Source organism: Pogona vitticeps, chromosome 3, assembly GCF_051106095.1.
Source record: "Pogona vitticeps strain Pit_001003342236 chromosome 3, PviZW2.1, whole genome shotgun sequence".
Classification (NCBI taxonomy): domain Eukaryota; kingdom Metazoa; phylum Chordata; class Lepidosauria; order Squamata; family Agamidae; genus Pogona; species Pogona vitticeps.
In genome coordinates this window covers 131,433,798-131,456,236 of record NC_135785.1, presented here as the reverse complement: position 1 = coordinate 131,456,236, position 22,439 = coordinate 131,433,798, and the positions used below count along the sequence as shown (strand labels likewise).

General features: G+C 43.7%; 1 protein-coding gene across 5 annotated transcripts in view; it reads left to right on the top strand.

The window, feature by feature from the left end:
* The window catches only part of LOC110078403 (protein diaphanous homolog 3), a 355,467-nt gene that overhangs the window by 254,629 nt on the left and 78,399 nt on the right, over positions 1-22,439 (top strand). For 3 of the 5 annotated variants that reach the window (XM_078390739.1, XM_078390743.1, XM_078390742.1), the window contains 2 exons: positions 1,921-2,016; positions 4,389-4,448. In XM_078390739.1, the coding sequence (XP_078246865.1) occupies positions 1,921-2,016; positions 4,389-4,448 (156 nt within the window). The remainder of the gene's footprint in view (positions 1-1,920; positions 2,017-4,388; positions 4,449-22,439) is intronic. The other 2 variants (XM_078390740.1, XM_078390741.1) reach the window with 1 other exon arrangement.

Sequence of the window (22,439 nt, the reverse complement as noted above, 5' to 3'; positions counted from 1 at the left end):
AGTTGATAATAAATTTCTCTCACTCACTGAACTCACTGACACACAGAACCCTACTCTCACTGACTTTCTGGCTCACAGGCCTACAGACTCACGAAAACTCCTCTTCATACTCCATACACCCCCTTTTATATCCCAGCCCCTCCCCCTTTAGCACCACCTTCAGTTCCCTCATTGGCTCCTTTTCGACTGCTCAGCAGTGACGGACAGGTGAGGGCAGGGCTGAACAGTACACTAACTTCTTCAGATTTTTTTTCTGAACTACAATTTCTTGACTAAGTTTGAAACAAATGGTAAAGGAAGAGGAAATTCCCCCCCATACTTCCCATTTGGCCGGATTTGAAATTTGCAGGATTTTGTTTTGCACAAACATTTGTAGTTTTAAATGTTCAGAATAAGCCTTTACATTTATTTACCAGTGCCATCTAGGTGGTATCTCCTATAGTATGGTAGAATTTTCAACTTTAATTTAGCCTTTCCTTCTTTTATTCCACTACTAAAATATCCTGGGCATACAAAACAATAGCAGTACCCTACTCCAACAAATTGCTTGCAATTTTAGGAGTAAGTAGTATTTCAGTCAGCATATGGCTAATATATTTTTCAAGTTTTTCACATTTTATTACACAGCAAGTAGCTCAGCAAATTACCCTTTTTCAGCCTAAGAATATTGTTGTACATTTGAACAGTTCAAATGGCGATAGTACTAGTAGTTATCATTATTTAGTATATATATTTATGAAAAGTATTAAACATTTTCCTATTATTTTTATTTTAGTTTTCTATTTACTATGTATTTTTCTATGTACAATAAATAGATTTTTAAAAAAATAAAAATATTTTAAAAACAATTTTTAAAACTGTCATACAGAAAAATGCAGTTTTGTCCACCATGGAGAGGATGGACAAGGATGGACCCATCTTGAGGGCGTTCCACAACTGAAGCATTCCTGGAGAGAAAGACCTCTCTTGTGTACTCACCAACCTAGCTTCTTGTGGGGACATGCAAAGGACCTCTGTTGAAAATACCAGATTCCAAGCGGGCTTGTATGGAAGGAGGAAATCTTCCCACTACAAGTCTAGTCCCAGGCCATTACTGTTTATAAACTGCCATTTCATCAGATCATAAAGATAGTTCACAAACAAAAATACAGTACACTTTCCAACACATTTTATTTGAAAAAACAAGCAACTTTGCTCCGATTGTTTGATATGTCAGCATATACCTTTGTAAACTGTAACTCCATATAATTAGAATATAAATATAAAGAGGACAGTATAGGTGGATAATTACTCTATTGAGCTCTTGAGTGTATGTAAGTAAGTATATGAAATTGTTGTACTGTAATTTAAAAAAGAGATTGTTTGAAACCTAAATGTTAATTTTCTTAATGGAATGTTGCACTTGTTTAAAATACAAAATTAATCAATCAAAAGTATAATGAATGACAGGCCTCCTCTCATGGGAGAGCACTTGACGGATTCACAGTGAAAAGCAATTTTTCTGATCCATTCAATACAAATCTAAACAGCTTTCAACTTAGAAGATGGTGTCTTGCAGGGCAAGCTGCTTCTACAAGGGAAGCAGGAATGATGATGTTCTATGGTTTCATTCAGGGTTCAGAAAGATTTAGAGGCATGTGAATGGTGCTCCATTACATTTAAAGTTACTGCTCTATCTCATTTTAGAATGCAGTGATGTGAAGTGAATCAGATGAACTTCAGTCTGCTTTAGCAGACACAATATGAACAATAACAGGACTGACTTCTTGCAGATCTGATTTATGAGTAAATTAATGGCTTGTCTGAATTTGAAATTGCCAGCTTTTTATTGTTACAGCTTTTTCTTCATCCCTGTAAATCCTTTGGCATTGCTATGGCAACCCTACAAACTGAATGAATTCCCACCATCTCTTTTTACAGAGTGCGATGAAACAGGAGTGATGGATAGTCTACTGGAGGCGTTGCAGTCAGGTGCTGCTTTCCGAGATCAAAGAAAACGAGCAGCAAGGTTTAAAGGTAAATATTATTTTTTCTATGTTAGTTTTGATAAAATTATGGAATTCTGTAGAAAGTAGAATTCTGCAAGACTATGTTTAGAACAATGCACCCATTCCCATAACACTGCTTTAATACTTTTCCTAGTAAAGTGAATTGTAGCAGAGTGTCAGTTGTATGAATCAACATACTGAATATAATCTGTGAAATACAAATATACTGAGAGTATAACCAGAAACATGAAAGAATTTTCTAAAACATAACTAGATACGGGGGTATTCATATATGAATATGAATATCCCTGCACAGGTGGCATTAACGAGGGTCCAGCCCCACTGATCCACTGTGGACACAGATGGCATGATTCTATCAATGGCTCCACAGCGATCTGGTCGCCACTCCTGGCAGGAGCCTCGCTACAAGGTCAAAGAGTGACGAGCAGATTGCATGCTACAGAGCCATTGGTAGAATCACGCCATCTGCGGTGGATTAGTGAGTGAACCGTCTGTAACGTTCAGCCCTGCCCTCACCTGTCCGTCACAGCTGGGTAGTGGAACAGCAGCCAATGAGGGGACGGAAGGTGGTGCTAAAGGGGGAGGAGCTGGGATATAAAGGGGTGTGTATGGGGTTTTGAGAGAAATTGTTTGAGAGAGTTTGAGCTGAGGGTTTAAAGTGATTTTTAGTTATAGTGAGTGAGAGAGCCTGTCAGTGTGAAATAGTCTGTGTGAGCCAGTGATTTATTAACAGTGATTGACTTATTGATTCTTTACCAGTGATTTACTATTCTTTTATTTCCTGTAATCAATAAACCAGTTTTTTGTTTTTCAAAGTTACACTTGTCCTTCGCTTGATTTTTAAGGATAGGTTGGTGGCAGCAGAGATTTTACAGTGAGGTAGCAACCACTCTATAAGGCTTGAGGGTGGCTGTTACAATAAATTGGTGTCCAGCGGCGAGATTCAAAGATCCAGTGAAGCCTTGACTGGAAAGGTGACCAGAGCAGGAGTCTTTAGTCAGGGACGTCTGAGTAAACGCGTGGGTAACCTTCTAGGACTTGTCTCACGGGGAGGGAGTCTAGTAGAAGGGTGTGGGACCTCAGATTGGGGACTAAGACAGGGAGGCTCTGTGGTGACCATTTCTGTGAAGAGTTGCCCAAAGCAAAAGCTGTGGTAGATTGGCTGGCTTGTCCTGAGTTTGGGGAAAACTCGGAGAGGACAAAGCGGAGCCAAGGGCAGTGAGGCTGAGGGAACTCAAAAGCAGCTGAACCTGGGACAAGGGGAAGCTGTGTGTGTGTTTAAGATTTGGTGCCTGAGACAGAAAGGAAAATTCTGTTTTGGTGGGAGGCCTAGCTGGAGGCTGAAGCCTGGTAACAGTAGCTAGCTTGCCAGTGCTGGTGCAGCAGCAACTTTATAACAGACTCACTGACAGGAAAAAAGTGTACGTTTTAAAATCAAGGCTTGTAAGTGGGAACAGAAGCCTGTGGGAAGGAAAATGCCCTTGACCAGGGGAAAGAAAGCTGAACAGAGGCCATATGAAATGGCAGCCGGGTCAGATGAGGAAAATGGGGATGTTGAGGGAGAATTTACTTCAGGAAAAGAAATGGAGACCTCAAAGGGGGAGGACTCAATTGAATTCAGAAAATGGGATCAAGAAGCAGATCCAACATTGCAACCATGCCTTAAGATGGTGAGCAAATATCCAGTAAGCCCTGAGAACCGTGAGAGATACTTTGAAGAAGAAGGTCTTTTATATAGAGAGATCTTAATAAACTCCAAGAGGGAAAAACTGCTAGTAGTTCCTTCTAAATATAGACAGAAAATAATGGAAAAATGTCACACAGACACCTTATCTGGACATTTAGGTATTGCAGGGACTAAGCAGAAAATATCCCAGAAGTACTACTGGCCAAAAATGGGAAAAGAAATAAAAGAATTTTGTCAGAGCTGCATCACTTGTCAAATGAAAAGAAATAGTGAGGAAAAATCCAATGGGGATGACTGGGATAGTTATATGGAAGATATTAAAAATATTGATAATATTTTTAAGCAAATGGAAAATGAATACATTGAACAACTGAAAGAGAAACAGAGAGCTGGGTTTGGACTATTGAAGCAAGCTTTTAAGGAGGTATACGGCATAGAGGAGGAAGCTGAGGGAAAAGCTTTGCAGTCCAAAGCGGAAGTGGATAAGGGTGATGATTTTGAAAGAAAGATAAAGCCTCAAACTGTTCAGAAACCAGGAGTAGGCACACATGTTAATTCACAACTTCAAAATCTGAATTTTTCTGAGGGAAAAGGCATGAGGAAAACGTGGGAAGACACTAATAAATATCCCAGAGGATATTTATTACTACTAATAATGTTTTTTTTTTTTGCATTCTTTTTTCAATTTATAGATGTATCACAGAATTTCAGTCCAACATCTGACAGACTTGTACTGAAAGCTTGTAATCATGGTAATTCATAAATCATGTATTTTACCTCTAATATCTTCTATTATGTAAAAATTGGTTTTTATAATGTCTTGTTGTGTATGTTGTAAGCCACCTTGAGTGGTCTTAATTGACTAGATAGGCGGGATATTATATAAATAAATAAATAAATAAATAAATAAATAAAAAAAATAAATAAATAAATAAATAAATAAATAAATAATTCCTCTAGAGTTATGCTTCAATAGTAGGCTATGATATTCCTTATCTTCCATTTCTCTGGAATACATTAATAAGTATAAGACCAAGCAATCAATGTTCTCTGAATAGACATGCTGCTGTTTAACTGTGAAATAATATTTTCTATATTTTCTCTAATTAACTAGTTTCACAAATTTAGACTTAATGTATGTACACAAACTACTGGCATCAGACGAACTGAATGTGCTCAACACAGTAAACTTGCTGAAGCTACTTAGTGGCTCAAAATGCTGCCTGGAAATCTCGTATATACTTCAGTGGTTTGTATGTTTGTGTAAAATAACATTAATTGCAGAAAAAAGTTTAAGCTTTTTTATTTTGGTTGTTGTAGGTTTTTCAGGCTGTTTGGCCGTGTTCAGGAGGTTTTTCTTCCTAACGTTTTGCCAGTCTCTGTGGCCGGCATCTTTCAGAGGACAGGAGTTAGAACTCTGTCTGTGTTGTGGTGTAGTGTGTAGGATAGCTGAATACAGTGGTGCCTCGATTTACGAACTTAATCCATTCCAGAAGATGTTCGTAAATTGAAAAGTTCATATGTCGAATCAGCATTTCCCATTGAAATGCATTGAAACCCAATTAATCCATTCAGGCTGTTTTTTGTTTATATGTAGAGGTGCCGGTTGTAAGTCAAAGCATTCGTTCCCATAGGAACTAATGCAAAACCAGTTAATCCGTCCTCTACCACTAGGGGGAGATTTTTTTTAACCTAATATGATTTAAGTTATAGAAAAGAGCAGGAAAGGAGGGACGGAGGGAACAATGGGGGAAAGAGGAAAGAAAGAAGGTCATCCCTGGGGCACACAGACCCCTCAGAGAAAGGTTTGTTCTTTTAAGCACCAAAAGAGAGAAGACATAGAGAGTGAAGACAATGGAGGAGTTTGCAGTCTAAAACACATTTTAAACCCACACATTTTACACCAACACATTTTAAACCAAACTAAGCACCTTTTAAATCAAACACCTTTTAAACCAAACCAAGCACCTTTTAAACAAAACATTTTAAACCAAACCAAGCACCTGGGGAACATATATATACAGAGAAGACAATTGGGGGCGGAGACTTGAGTCTAAACTCCATTTTAGAGCACAACAGCCAGCACAGACCCTGGGAAAAAAAATCTAATTTTAAAACCAAAAAACTGAAATCCATTTTACAGAACATCAGCCAGCACAGACCCTTGCAAAAAAAATTTCTGATTTTAAAACCAAAAGACTAAACTCCATTTTAAAGCACACCAGCCAGCATGGACCCTTGCGAAAAGGGTCTGCAGGACCCATCAGAGCACAGTAACATAACCCCCCACCTGGCCCAAACCCAAGCTGCAAAACCCCTGTACAGTAAATACAGTGTACTCACCCAGAACAAGCAGTGTCTCTGTTTTAAAATAGATAGTCAAAAATCCAAAAATCAATTTTTTAAAAAAACAGCCAAAATAAATACAGTACACACAGTACGGTACCAGGCAGTACAGTACCAGGCAGTCTGAAGTCTCTCTCTGCATCCACACTCTCTAAACACTGGGGCAAGTGAGGTAGCAGACAAGCAGCCTCTTCTCTGGCCAACGGTTAACTGAAAGTTCAAATTTCCCACTTTCCCCGCCTTCCCCATGTTTTTTTCTGTTTGTAAGTCGAAGCTCCGTTCTCAATTTGAAGCAAAGTTTTGTGACCTGAGCGTAAGTCAAAATGTTCACATGTAGGGGTGTTTGTAAGTTGAGGCACTATTGTATTTATAGTTGTGGGATCAGCTTTTTGTCCTTTTCAGAAGATTGGGTGATTATGCTGATCAGGGTGTATTTTGTTACGGGTGTATTGTTGTGATAGGGGGGGAGATGATCTGTCACTGTGATTGATGGGTGTCGTTAGCTAGTTTTTTGTGTGCAGTGATCACCAGTCCTTGTGCCTGGGTAGAGTTTTTTATTTTGAATTTTTTGTGTCAGATATTTCATTTTTAAAATTTATTTTTCTTCATCGTGGCCTCTGTGAATGCACACAAGTGGGTTTCTTCTGCGCCTGCGCAGGAAGTTTCTAGAGCTTCAAAAAGATTTCACAATAAGTTACCCCCCTTGGAGCGCAAGCTCTGCCCCTCCAATCTTCCCCTCAGTTCCTTTTTTTCTGCCGCGAGATCAGGACATTAGGAACAGTAGAGTGAGAAAGAAAGAAGATAAAAGCGACTATTTCGTATCAATAGCCTTTTTTCACCATGATTACCCCTTTTTGAATCATTATTAGTTACTTCCTATACTGATTGGACTTTTATTTCCCCCTCTTACAACAAGGTTTTGCTTTCCCACCTCTTTTCTATCCCCCCTCCCTCACAAAAGTGCTCCAGTTTTTCCCTTCTTTTATGGCCCCTACATTCAAGAGGTGCACCATTTGTCAGAAGAAAATACCTCTTGCTGAAGGGCATGATAAATGTTTATTCTGTTTGGAAGAGCTACATCAAACCCTGTCGTGCCCTGAATGTAAGTAGCTAGCTAAACCTGCAATCAAACTTAGATTACAACGCCTCAAATCCTATCTCTATGAAAAAACACTTAGCTCAGCTATGGAAGTTAGAACTTCCCCCTGAACAACTGAACAACCTCGGTCTGACATAACACAACCCATTTCTAGTCTGGCTATTCACTCCATGTCCATAACAACATCCATACCAAGTAGAACTAAGGATCCTCAAAAACCATCCAAATCCAGCTCCAAGTCAACATCTAAGAGCCAAACCTCCCAAGATGACCCTGCAAAAAAGAAAAAAGACAAGGCTAAATCTAAGAAAACTGAAAAAACCTTCAAAAACTACTATTATCAAACCTCCACCAGCCTCACTACCTTCACCAATTTTGGAGGAGTCATCTTGAGAGGTGCCAGCCTTCTCAGATAGAGAAGACTGTGCTGTAACATTGGCGCAAGCAGCGCATTCCATTGTTAGCTTGTCGCCTACCTCAGGCCACTCGTAGGCTGAAGCACATTCCAGCCCGGCCATGACCCTTTTCAGCCCTCTATCATCAGGGCAGGCAGTTGATTATCATGGATCAGATTCGGAATCTCCAAATCGATCGCCAAGAAGGCGTAGGGAGAAACGATGACACAGCCCAAGATATACATACACATGGAGAACAATGTTCTCATACCAAACCTCATCAGTATTACAGACACCACTATTGCGACCCATACTACTCGCATAGAGGTCAAAAGTATTGTGACCCATACTAGTCACATAGACATCTAGAGTATGGATATTACGATGAGCCCAGACAGCCTCGATGGGCTCCTCCTCCATGGCACTCTCCATTGAGATCACCATCTCCAGATCGATATCGACGCCAGCCTGATGTCACTCCTTAACTTTTCTCTTCTTATCAGAGTATCAAATTATCAAGCAGCCATGGGTGCACGCCAAAGACATCTGTGGGATAAGATACTGCCAGCATTGCAGGCCACAGCAGAGATGATTCAACCAGACATATTTAACACTTACACGGAAGCATCAACCCTTGCTAAACAGCAGAGAGTAGCTGCCAGACATTCAGCAGATGCGGCATCGAAGGCGATGGCCATTTCCATAGCAATTAGGAGGCATGCGTGGCCTCGATCATCGAATATCGTGGAGGATAATAAAACTAGAATTTAAGACCTTCCATTCGGTGCTGTTGGTCTCCAACACCAAGAACAATGAGATGATGGAAAGCATCCATAAACTGAGAAAGACAGCTGAATCTTATACACCTCAACAACCGTACCAATATCAAAAACCTTCATATCGAAGACCATACTATCAACGCCAGTCATATCAATACCAACAGCCATTTTGTCCATACTGACAACAGCCGCAAGAAAGACCCTACCCACCAGCCACCACGTCAACAACACTATTCAAGAGTCAGCAACCAAAAAACACCAGACAGTCCTTTTGCAAACAGCAACAAAAGGGTAAGCAATATTCATAACTCAGCAGAAGTTACTTTTCAAACGAGACTCCATGACTTTCTACCAGCATGGCAAGAAATCACAACTGATAAATGGGTCCTATCTATTATTCAAAATAGATACTATATTGAATTTTTCAAAACCCCATCATTTAATTTTATCAAAAACACCAAATTTTCATCAACCTTAAGAGAAAAAAATATCATCACTTCTCCAAAAACGAACAATAATTGTAGTACCACCTTCTTTAGTCAATGAAGGCTTTTATTCTCGATAGTTTACCATTCCAAAAAAGGATGTAGGACTTCGCCCCATCCTTGATCTTAGGAGACTTAACGAACTCATTCAGCCCCCCAAAAATCTGTATGCTAACTCTCAATACCTTTATCCCCCTTCTCTCACAGGGAAACTGATTTGTGGTCATTGACGATGCATATTTTCACATATCGATCCACCCTCTTCATAAGAAATTCCTCAGATCAACAACACAACATACCAGATCTATACCCTACCAATTGGACTATCAACAGCTCCAAGAACATTTACAAAATTAATGACACCAGTTGCAGCCTACCTACGACTTCGAGGGATCAACATCTTCCCCTACTTTGATGATTGGTTGATAGTAGTTTGATCATACCAAGATGCTCTAAAAGCTAGAGAAACAACTCTAGATACCTTACAAAGACTAGGACTCAAAGTGAACTTCAACAAATTGCATCTAAAACCATCATAAACGATCAGCTACATCGGAGAAGATCTCAATTCCATAACTGCAAGAGCGTTCATACCATCCCAAAGAATTCTCAAAATAAAGAAAGCCGTTCAACCATTTTGACCCCATGCATCGGTGTCACCCCAAAAAGCACAACATCTGCTAGGATTGATGGTATCTACCACCGCAGTTGTCACGCACACCAGACTAAAAATGAGATCACTACCGGCGTGGTTTCTATCCCTATTCGACCCACCAGTCGAAACGATTACCAACTCGAACACATGAATGGACATTGAACAACCATACTTTTCAAATGATTTGTCATCGATGGGGATACCCGTCAATAGATGTTTCTGCAGCCCAAAGCAATAGCAAATGTCCCAGGTATTGATCAAGAGCAGGAATTGATTCTATGTCTTTAGGAGATTCCTTCATGATAGATTGGACAGGGGAAATGCTATGCATGTTCCCTCCAATGCCATTAATCCAGAGAACAGTCATACGAATCAAAGAATGCCACTCAGATGTAATAATCATTGCACCATGGTGGCCACGTCAACCATGGTTCACCCACTTCAAAATGATGGTGATGGACATTTTACACTTACCGTCAATACTGAATCTTCTATCCCTCAACAATGGAGCAGTCCTACATCCAGACGTTCCATCCCTGAAACTGACAGCATGGAGGATAATTCCGCACTCCAAAAAGTCCTAGATCAGGCTCGAAAGCCTTTGCAACTAGTTCTCAACTGTCTTTCCAAAGAACCATTCAAACTAATGGCTACCTGTAATTATCCTTAAAGACTGTTTTCCTTGTTGCAGTTACATCTTCCAAGAGAGCCAGTGAATTAGCAGCTCTTAGATCTGACTCACGCTACAGTTTCATCCCGATAAGGTGACTATGTACTTTGATGTTTCCTTTCTTCCAAAGGTAGTTTCTGACTTCCACATGAATCAACCTATAATCCTACCTACCTTATTTCTATCCCCATCGACATCCATCGAGCATCACATGCTAGATGTCCGTAGGGCTCTAGCTTTCTATACCTCATGAACAAAAGACTTCAGACAATCGCCTAGCTTATTTGTATGTTATCACAACCCTCAAAAGGGCAACCCAGCTTTACCACAAACTATATCCAGATGGATTGTTCAGACCATATCAATAGCATACCAACTATCTGGCAAGTCGATACCTGAACAACTGAAGGCACACTCCACAAGAGCAATGTCGACATCAACCGCTCTGCATCGTGGAATTGAACTACAAAACATATGCTGAGCAGCAACCTGGTCTAACCCATTGACATTCGTGAAGCATTATCACCTCAATGTCAGGGCAAAGAATGATCCTGCATTCGGCAGGGTGATCCCAACATATGCTACTGTGACGTCCTGCCATCCGATAAGTGACCTTGTCAGTCACCCACTTGTGTGCATTCACAGAGGCCACAAAGAAGAAAGAGAGGTTACCTACCTATAACCATGGTTCTTCTAGTGGACCTCTATGAATTCACACAATCCCTCCCTTCCTCTCATTGTCTATTAAGATATACAGTACATTACGTTATCTATGAAGATATACGTTACACTTTGACAGCGGTGGACTATAGAGGAACTCGGGGGAAGATTGGAGGGACGGAGCTTGCGCTCCAAAGGGGGTATCTTATTGTCAAATCTTTTTGAAGGTTGTGTGAATCCACAGAGGTTCACTAGAAGAATCATGGTTACAAGTAGGTAACGTCTCTTATTATCAAAACAGACTTTTGTATGTAAACCTGCTGCAAGATGGCGCCAAGGGCGGGCAGATAGCGATTTTGCCGCCGTCACCTCGGCTTGCTTCCCCGCTTTTCCTACACTTTTCTACACTTTTCTGGGGTATTTTTCTTTTTCTTTTTTTTTGTCTTTCTTCTTCTGAACTGCCTTCCTCCCTACCCAACCCAGGCTGCTGGGTGTGCTAGAGCGAGTGCAGGGTGTCTTGAGCCCCGTCACTCTGTTTTCCTCCTTCTGAGCAGCCGGTGGTTTTGCTTTCTTCCTCCTGAGCTGCCTCCCTCCCTACCTGATCCAGGGTGCTGGGGCACGCTGGAGTGAGCTTGGGGGTGCTTTAGCCCAGTCGCTGCTCTTTGAATCAAGCTGCTGGCGCTGTGAGTTGGGGCGCTGTGAGTTGGGGCTCGAATCGGGGCTGCTGCGGAGTGGACGGTGGTCCAGGAGCAGGCAAGGGCGAACGGAGCTGGAGCTTGGAACGCGGGGGCCAGCTGGAAAGACTGCTCTGCAGAGCTCGGAGGCTTTCTACTCGAGCTGAGAGACATCTTGGTCTCCCAGCTCAAGTAGATCGAGGTCTGGAGTCTGGTGAGGTCTTTCAAACGGAGTGGGTCAGGATGGGGTGCCGCTGCGGAGATCGCTGGGAGGGCGCTGGGTCTGCTGCGCCTGGCCGAGGCTGCCTGTGAGGTTCCAGGAGCGTCGGGACGCCGCGCCATGTTGGATGTCCGGAGGAGAGTCCCTTCTCCAGATCTTTCTTCTGCCTTATGCTCTTGCTGTCTTAACAACTATGGTTCCCTAGCCTGTTCCCAACGGTGGAAAATGGCAGGGTCTGCGTTTCCCCCAGCCCGGATTCTGGCGCTACCGATGCTGCTTATACATCCTATTGAGAACTTTGTGACCACTATTGAGAACTGTGAGTCCTGCCCCTTTAGTAAGTTCCACACACTAGCGCTGCCACTAATACCATCAAGCCTATTGAAGTCAAAAAGGACAAGGACACGTGGCAGAGAAGGACAGCTCAGAAGTATATGCGGGGGATAATTATTGTGGGTTTAAATAGTTTTTTAAATATAGTTTTGTTACAATTTAGTTTCTATTTCTATATTAGTTTTCAGTTATGTTTGTTTATTTTATTTATGTTATCTATATATTTTTATTATACTGCGTTCTGTTAAATTACTGTTATTTTGTTTATATTTTTTCTCTTTCTTTTCTTTTTCCCTTTATTTTTCCCTGCCCCTTCCACCTTAATTTGATATGGAATGGAAGGCCTGCCCACCCAGCGAGGGGCCCTTCAACATCTCTGTGATCATGGGTAGAGGGAGATATGGCGTTGGCACAGTCCCTACTCGTGTCAGAAGAACAATGAACAGATGCTTGAAGGCTGTTCATTGTTCTGAGACTGGGACCAACCCTCAGTATCTAGGTAGCCAGCCCAGCCAGCCTTCCACTCTATCCCTGCTGCTGTTGAATGCCAGGTCTGTGTCCAATAAGGCCCAGGTGTTTTACGACCTCATCCTGGAGGAGGATGCAGACCTGGCATGCATAACCGAGACGTGGATTACCAGGGAGGGAGGTCCCCCCCTGGCTCTCATCTGCCCACCCGGTTATGCCATCCAGCACCAGGGTAGACTAGAAGGGCGGGGTGGGGGAGTAGCCATTGTCTATAAGTCCATCCTAGAGGTTACTAGGCGCTCCTCGGTGGTAAGGCCGGGTCTAGAGGCACTCCACTTGTCAATTGGGGCCAGGGATGGTATTGGGATTTTGCTAGGTTACCGTGCTCTCTGCAACCCAGCCACTTCCCTTCTTAAGCTGGCCGACTTTGTCTCCGCGGCAATGTTGGGATCCCCGAGGCTTCTGGTCTTGGGTGATTTCAACGTGCACACGGGGGCATAGACCACTGGGCCAGCTCTTGAGTTCTTAGAAACCATGGCTTCCTTGAACATGTCCCAACATGTCATCGGCCCCACCCACGTGGGCGGCCATACATTGGGCCTGTTTTTTTCCACCAATTGGAGCGAGTGTGGTCGGTCCCCTTGTCATGGTCAGATCACCATCTGGTAAAATGTAACCTCCCAATGGCTCTGCCCCCTCGCAGGGAGCAGGGACCTATTGCTATGGTCCGCCCTCGAAGGCTACTGGATCCTGTTGCATTCCAGGATGCCATGAGAGGTGTTATGGCTAACTTGGCTGGCATTGTCAGCTTATCCATTCTCCTAGAAGAAACAGACAGCTCGGAATAGAGAGGTTCCAGGACTGGTTGACCCCTACTTAAGTTGAGATGAGTCCCTGTCTCAACCAGGCTGTCCCACCAGCACCTTTTCCCAAGTCTATTCCCATTTAAAAATCATTGAGATACCAAAATATAATCATGAGCCTCAGAGTCATTAAGATCTCTCAGTACTCAAGAAAATACTGGACTCAAGGTAGCTAGTTCCGTCGCCAATTTAAGCATTAAATATTTGGTAGCGGTTAGTCTGTTCAAGAGGTCAAACAAAAGCTCTTTGGCATATTTGTTTTATTAGAAAAATAAAGATTTAAAAAGTAATTCAGTTTGTTGCAAAAGCAAAGCAATCAGAAACATTTCCATAACTATCCAGTTAGAACTCTTAACACACTCCAGCTAGAAAAATAAAACAATCAAATCACTAGTTAAGAAAAAGAAGGAAAAGCATTGCTTCCCCCCTAGCTACTTAACAACTACATCTTAAAAGAATTTCAGGAACTCCAATGTCCATCTAAGAAACCATAGTCCATTAAAATCCATAACGCAAAATAGTTCCTCTCAGAAAATCTATGATGGAAAAGAAGTCTTAAAAATCCAAAGTGGAAAAGATCTTCTTAGAAATCCACGAGACAAAAGAAAAACTCTGTTAGTAATCCATATTGCAAAAAAGAACTCTCCCTCTGCAAAATTGCATTTCTCTCCTCTGCTGACAAACCCCCCTGTGGCATACTCCAGTAGGTCTGGGGTTGTCCATTATCCAGTGTGACAACCCCAGACCTACTGGAGTATACCACCCTTTAACTAAGCTGCCACCAACCATTCCCTATAAGGAGTCACACAGACCAGGAATGGATTTTTAACAAACAAAAGAACAAGGTTTATTTAAATAACAAACAGGGTAAATAAAAAGATCAAGTAAATAAGATACTGTAACGTGGCTTAGTCTCAATCATACATACAACAGTTTGGTTCACACAGAACACTTTAAAGTAAAGCACAGACCCTGAACCTATCAGTTCTGGCTACCCACATAGAGACCTGAACCTATCAGGTAGGTACTAACTGACACACAGTTGTACCCAGTCTGACACACAGACTCCCACTCCTCACTCTCCACACAAGCTCCAAGTATATATACAGTACAGCTCCTCCTCCTGATGTCCCGCCTTCCACTCCCCATAGGATGGAACTTTCCCTCCAAACCCATGACAGACAGGTAACATCAGTGCTGTATGTAACACCTCCCCTCTTTATAAGTTGTTTTGCAGGGGAAAAGCTAAAGTGCTTTTCTCCAAAAAACAACCAGGATCAAAACACAAACAGTTATACATTATAACACACAATCCCATACTTACACTCTAGGTTAAACATATCACTTAGGCATTTAACATGAACATTTACAATACATTAAGTTACCTTTATTAATACAAACCAAACCTGTTCAAAAAAAAACCAGGTACATTTAACTTTTGGTCACCAAAATATACATAATCCATATTTCTTCGCTGTCTTCACTCTTCGGGTCTTCTTGACAAGGCGTCAGCAACACAGTTCATTGACCCTCTGACCACCTTCACTTCAAAGTCATAATCTTGCAGATTTAAAGCCCACCTCATAAGTTTACTATTATGGGTTTTCATTGTCTTTAACCACTGCAGTGGTGAGTGGTCAGTGCACAGAATAAAATGTCTTCCCCAGATGTAAGGCTTGGCCTTCTGAATCGCGTATACTATGGCCAGGCACCCCTTTTCCACGGTTGCCAAATGTCTCTCACCTTTCTGGAGTTTCCTACTCAGGTAGGACACTGGATGCTGGTCACCATTTTCATCCTCCTGGCAAAGAACTGCTCCTACCCCGCTGTTAGACGCATCGGTGTAGATGATGAACTCCCGGTCGAAGTCTGGAGCACGCAGCACTGGATAATGGATGAGGGCCTCCTTCAACCTCCGGAACGCCTCCTCACAGTCGCTGGTCCACGGGATGCGGTCATCAGTCTTCTTCCGCGTCAGATCGGTCAGCGGAGTTGCCATCTCGCTAAACCTTGGAATGAACTTTCTGTAGTAGCCCACCAACCCAAGAAATGATTTGACTTTTTTCTTGGTGTTGGGTCTGGGCCAATCACGAACGGCTTCTATCTTGGCCTCTAGGGGTTTGATCACTCCTCCCCCTACTATGTGACCCAAGTATTTTATTTCTGGGCTACCCAGCTGACACTTGCTCGCCTTTACTGTTAGCCCTGCTGCACTTAACCTCTGCAGCACTATCTCCAGGTGTTTCAGGTGATCTTCCCAGGTATTGCTGAAGATCCCTATATCGTCAATGTAGGCCACAGTAAAGTCACTGAGCCCTGCTAAGGTCTGGTCCATCAGCCTTTGGAATGTGGCTGGTGCATTTCTGAGACCAAAACTCAGGACTCTAAACTCATAGAGACCGAAAGGGCTGCAAAATGCGGTCTTTTCTTGATCCCTGGGATCAATCCTCAATTGCCAGTATCCCTTTACTAGGTCCAATGATGAAATGAACCGACAACCCCCTATGGTTTCAATCAGGTTGTCTAGCCTGGGCATTGGGTAGGCATCAGGAGTGGTTACGCGGTTTAATTTCCGGTAATCTACACAAAACCTAATGCTCCCATCAGGCTTGTCCACCAGGACTATCGGAGAGGACCAAGGACTAGAAGAGGGGACGATTATATTCTCCCTAAGCATCTCGTCCAGCTCCTTCCGCACCTTGTCCCTATAGGGTCCCGTCACTCGGTATGGGGATACTGCTTGTGGGGTTGCATCCCCTGTATGGATCCGATGCATCACTCCCTTCACTATCCCCGGCTTATTTGAAAACACCTTTTGATATTTGGTGAGCAGCACTTTTAGTTCTTGCTGCTGGTCTTGGGTGAGTGCAGGACTGATCTTTACCTCATCTGGGTTGTATTTTACTTCCCCTCTACCCTCCCAGAAGGGTAATTCAGCTTCCTCACTCTCAGCTGCTTTTATTGCAAATAAAACCCTCTGTTCCCCTCTGTAGTAGGGTTTCAGGGCATTCACATGTACCACCCTCCTTGCTTGGTGTTCCTCCTGCTCTATAAGGTAGTTCAGGTCCGACATCTTGGAAATGACCCTATATGGTCCTGCCCATTTGAGCTGCAGTTTGTTCTCTTTGCAGGGCCTAAGCCAAAGCACTTCCTCCCCTGGGTTAAAGTGCCTCTCCCTGGCTTTCTGGTCATACCAGGTTTTCTGTCTAACCTTCTGAGCTTGCAGGTTCTCTGCTGCTAGCTCTAGGTTTCTCTTTAGGTCATTCATTAAAGAGTCTATATATGTCACAACGTCTTGTGGGTCATCCTGGGTGATCTGCTCCCAATTTTGTTTGATTAAATCAAGTGGACCTTTCACTTTTCTCCCAAACAAAAGTTCAAACGGACTGAACCCGGTACTGGCTTGGGGCACTGATCGATAAGCAAACAAAAGGGATTGCAGCTTCTGGTCCCAATTGTTTGGATTCTCCGCCAAGTAAGCCCTAATCATGCGCATCAGAGTCCCATTGAACTTTTCCGTTAACCCATTACTTTCGGGGTGATAGGCAGTGGTTTCCTTGTGTCTAATTCCACAGATTTGCCATAACCGTTTCATGAGCTTTGATGTAAACGATGTGCCCAAATCTGTGATTATTTCTGAGGCAAATCCCATCCTGGACATATACCCCACCAAGGCATCTGCTACTGTGTTAGTTTCAATGTTAGTCAAGGGTATGGCTTCGGGGTACCTCGTGGCATGGTCCACAATGGTGAGAATGAACCTGTTCCCCCTCTTTGTGGCCTTGGGCAAAGGTCCCACAATATCCACTCCTATACATTTGAACGGGGTGTCAATCACAGGCAAAGGGCACAACTTCGCTTTGGTCCTGTCACGGTTATTCCCCTGCCTCTGACACACATCACATTGTTTACAGAACTCCTTGATCTGCTTCCCTATTTCAGGCCAGTAAAAATTCTGTGTGATTCTCTGCTGTGTTTTGTTCACCCCTAAGTGCGCAGCAAACATGTCAGAGTGCCCCCTTTGTAAGATCATGGGGCGATACTTTTCAGGTACCACTAGCTGACTTCTGATCCCATCTCCCCCTTTTGAGATATTCCTCAGGGTCTCTCTATATAAAATTCCCTTTTTCTCTTGAAATCTCGCTGGGGTTTCAGGTGTTAACTGGGTGTCTGTCACCTTTTCAAAACACTTTCAGAGAGTGGCGTCTGCCTTTTGCTCTTGGCCAAATTTGCTGTCTGTGGTTAAGGTTTCTACCACAGCTTCGGAACTACCCTCATCTGCTTCCGCCTCGGGCCCTTCAGTACCCCCCTGAACTGTCCCCGTGGTGGCTTGTGAGCGTGTAATCACTAGCACCCGTTTCACATGTTCAGCCAGGTCATTTCCCACGAGCACGGCTGCTGGCAGAGTCGATGAAATCGCTAGCCGCCAAACTCCCCTCCAGCCTTGAAAGCTCACAGGTACCTCAGCTACTGGCAGTGAGATCACCTGCCCCTCAATCCCTGCCACCTTCAGGCTCTCATTTGGGATTATATACTCCCTAGGAATAATGTCTGGATGGCACAGGGTCACCTGGGAACAAGTATCCCTTAGCCCCCTATACTGATGGTCAAGTATTCCTACGTCCACCCCTGCGGTCTCAAACAATTGTGAATCTGTCCTCACTAGTAAGCAGCGCTTGACCTCCACAAGAGGACCATTTTCCCCAGCCTGATCAGCAGATGTAACTGTTCCAGATTGAGTAGCCATGGCAACAGGCTCCCTCAGTGGCAAGGAGCTTTGCTCTTTCTGGACACAGAACACAGCTTTTGGCTTGGTTCCACTCAAATCATGAGGCAAATTTCCCTTTAGCTGCTTTAATTTCTCACACTCTGAGATTAGATGGCCCTTTCCTTGACAGAAATAACATTTTCTGCTGTACTTGGAGTCTTTCTCCTCTGGTTTTGGTTTTCCCTCCAAAATCTGAGGTCTTTGTGGTTTCATGTCTGAGGGCTTCCCTTCAACATGGGCCCCTCCCCCTTGCTGGTTTTTCCCTGGTCCCTGAGAGTACCTGCTGTAGGTTTCTTTGGGTTTACCTACAGATTTCCCCTCAGCACCTAAGGGCTTTCTTATTTGGTAAATAAAATCTGCGATCTCTGCCGCTTCTGCCACAGATTTAGGTTTCCTTTCCCTCACCTGGAACTTTAGTTCCCCATGCAGGACTGAATAAAACTGTTCCAGCTCTATCAGGTCTTTGAGCTGCTGGAAGGTCTCTGTCCCCTCCTGAGACAGCCATTTCTCTAGCAACCTCACCAGTTGGGCCCCCACTTGGGTAAAAGTCTGCTCTGGTTTCTTTGTGAGTGACATGAATCTTTGCCTCAGCTGTTCCGCATTTATCCCATGTCTGGCAAACACCAGTTTTTTAAACTCAGCGAAGTCTTTCAACAGTTCCACTGGCATCTCTGCATAGACTTCTGCCAGGCTGCCACTGATCAAAGATCGCATAATAGTCATCTTCTCAGTTTCCCTTACTGAGAAGTCCACAAACGCTCTTTCCACGAGGGAAAAGAACACCTCAGGGCAATCTCCCTTGTGGTACACAGGGAATTTCTTCAAGTCAGTTTTAGACAATTGGCCCACCTCAGAATCTCTATTGTTATTATTATTCTGGTTCATCATTTCCAATTTTCTTAACTCAAACGCCATCCTTTCTTTTTCCAGAGCAATTTTCTCTCTCTCCCTCTCCATTTCAAATTGTCTTTGTTTCTCCCTTTCCTCCATTCTTTCTCTCTCTAATCTTTCCTCCATTTCCCTCACCCTCAGTTCATGCTGTTGGGCTAGGAGCATTTTTCTGAGTTCTGGGTTCTGTTCTCCCGTGCTCTCATCCTGCACTGAGCCAAATTCCTCCTCAGAACCTTGGTCTACCTGTGGGTCTCTTACTTCCCCCATTTCTGCCATTTGGCTTCGAGTCAAGGGCATAATCCCCCCCCAGAACAGGCTGCCTTCAAAAGTCAAGCCTCACAATAAAGCGACGACTTTTTTTCTTTTGCCTCAGAAACAGCCTTCTATAGATTGCTGCTGTTCCTTCAGCACCAACTTGCAACTGTTGCCAGGCAGAATCCACCCCCTCTGCTAGGCCTCTCAGCAGACAGGCTAGATCACTGTTACTTCACACAGCTTTGCCTCAGCTCTTTCCCGCCAAAACGGGTTGCCTCAGAGCTCCCTAATCTAGTCCCCAATCTGAGTTGGCACGTTCTTCCACTAGCGTACCTCCCCGTGAGGTAAGCCTAGAAGATTACCTACGCGCTCTCAGATTTTCCCTGACTAGACCCCCCTTGCTCTGGGCACACTTGCCAAGACTTTGCTGGACCACTGGACAACTGGACCAGTCGTATCCCACACGCTGGACACCAATCAATGTGACAACCCCAGACCTACTGGAGTATACCACCCTTTAACTAAGCTGCCACCAACCATTCCTTATAAGGAGTCACACAGACCAGGAATGGATTTTTAACAAACAAAAGAACAAGGTTTATTTAAATAACAAACAGGGTAAATAAAAAGATCAAGTAAATAAGATACTGTAGCGTGGCTTAGTCTCAATCATACATACAACAGTTTGGTTCACACAGAACACTTTAAAGTAAAGCACAGACCCTGAACCTATCAGTTCTGGCTACCCACATAGAGACCTGAACCTATCAGGTAGGTACTAACTGACACACAGTTGTACCCAGTCTGACACACAGACTCCCACTCCTCACTCTCCACACAAGCTCCAAGTATATATACAGTACAGCTCCTCCTCCTGATGTCCCGCCTTCCACTCCCCATAGGATGGAACTTTCCCTCCAAACCCATGACAGACAGGTAACATCAGTGCTGTATGTAACACCCCCTTTCTTCCTTTTCCATTGACAACCAATCAGGAAGAAGTAGTTATCTCTCTCAGTCCTTCCATTCCCATGAGAACACAGGTGTTGTTTTGAATTCGCGGCTAGGTTGTTTGGACTTCAGTAGACTCCCTTCCATTCCCATGAGAACACAGGTGTTGTTTTGGTTCCACGGCTAAGATGTTTAGACTTCAGTAGGAATGGAATGTTTAGAATTCCGTATCCTAGGTGACTAGATAAGAACAAGGATTTCTTGTGACAGTAAACAGCATCTGGAAACTTCCATTAGAATACACAGGCCAAGAATGGATCTTTCTGGCTATTTCTATGACTACAAATCCCATTAAGAAATTACTTTATGGCTTCTATAACCCATTGGTTCTTAACGTGGGCGATAATGCCCCCCAGGGGGCGATTTCATTTTTCAGAGGGGCAGTATAATGAAAAGGGGCGGCGTGGGGGCGCTGGAGCAGAAGGGGGCGGTAGGGGGGTGCTGGAGCAAGCCAAACCTGTGAAGATGGCTGCAGCCTTTTTACAATGTGCATGAATATATATTTTCCTCCAATCTTAATTTAGTTTCAGAGTTTTCATCTTGAAATTTTTAGTTCCTGCATTGCGGTTTGTTTTTATGCCCTTTTTATATTTCTTTTTGAGTCTTAAAATTCGCTTGCAACTAAATACAGTGGTGCCTCGCTTAACGAGCGCATCGTATAACGATTAAATCGCATAGCGATCCATTTTTTCGGATCGCTAATGCGATCGCACAACTTTTTTCCTATAGGGAAAAATTTGCTTTGCGAAGACCGGTAAGCGTTTCGCTTACCGATCTTCGCAAAACGACCCCCGCCGATCAGCTGTTCGGCGGCCAAAATGGCCGCCGGAAGCCGGGAAATGGCCTAAAATGGCCGCGCGCAGCGTTTTCGCGCCCTCGTTAAGCGAGGCGAGGGCGCGAAAATGGCTGCCGGCCATTAAGAAGCTTCACTGAACGGTGAGTATTTGGCCTATTTGGAACGCATTAAACGATGTTTAATGCGTTCCAATAGAAATCGCTGCCCTGTTCAGCGATGCTTCAGCATAGCGAAGGTTAATCCGGAACGGATTAACCTCGCTATGCGAGGCACCACTGTAATTAAATGTTACTTTTTGGGGCATTTCATTTTCTTGGAATTGAATTTTGTTTTCAGGGGTCATTGGATTTAGGTGTCATAAATAAATAAATAAATAAATAAATAAATAAATAAATAAATAAATAAATAAATAAATAAGATATAATCACCTTGGGGAGGGGGGCGATGATAACTTCCTCAATGGCATAAGGGGGCGTTTCTTTTAAAAAGGTTAAGAACCACTGCTATAACCCATCTCATCACAGGCACTTCTGTCGAGGCTCGGTTGATGGCTGGATCACCGCCGCCTCCAGGGCTATAGACACGATCGCACCTAAACGCCCTCTCCAACGCAGAGTCCGCCCGGCGCCCCGGTTTAACCAGGACCTCTGGGTGCTGAAGCGGTTTAGGAGACGGTTAGAGCGCAAGTGGAGGAAGGACCCGACGGATTACAATTGGATAGCTGTCAAGGTTGCTACTAACCTTTACCTGGCTAAGGTAAAGGCTGCCGCTCGTACATACTTCGCTAACCAGATACGCGAAGCTTCCAACCAGCAGGCGGAATTATTCTGTATAGTTCGCGACCTATCCGGAACTGGTCTGAGTGATGGGCCTCCTCCTAGTATCTCACCGGACCAGTTTGCAGCATTTTTAAAATCTAAAGTGGAGCCCATCCGCCGGGACTTCTCTCCTTGTTTGAATACAGTGAGTCGAGCTGAGATGTCCAGTGCTATGTCTTGCCCGGTAACTTTTGACACCTTTCAGCCTGTAACGCCTGACACTGTGGCCAAGGTGTTTGATCGCTGTCAAGCCTCCTCCTCCTCCCTTGACCCTTGCCCAGCCTGGCTAATCAAAGCAGCCAGGCCGATAACAACAGAATGGGCCACAGCAATAATAAATGGGTCTTTCCTTGAGGGCAGGGTTCCTATCTCATTAGGCCCATAAGAAAGAAACTGAATTTGGTAGCAGATGAAATTGGCAATTATAGGCCCGTCGCCAATGTTTCTTTCATGAGCAAAGTGGTGGAGAGGGTGGTGGCCGACCAGCTTCAGCCATTTATGGATGAAACATATGCCCTGGATCCATTTCAGTCGGGCTTCAGGCTGCGCCACGGTAT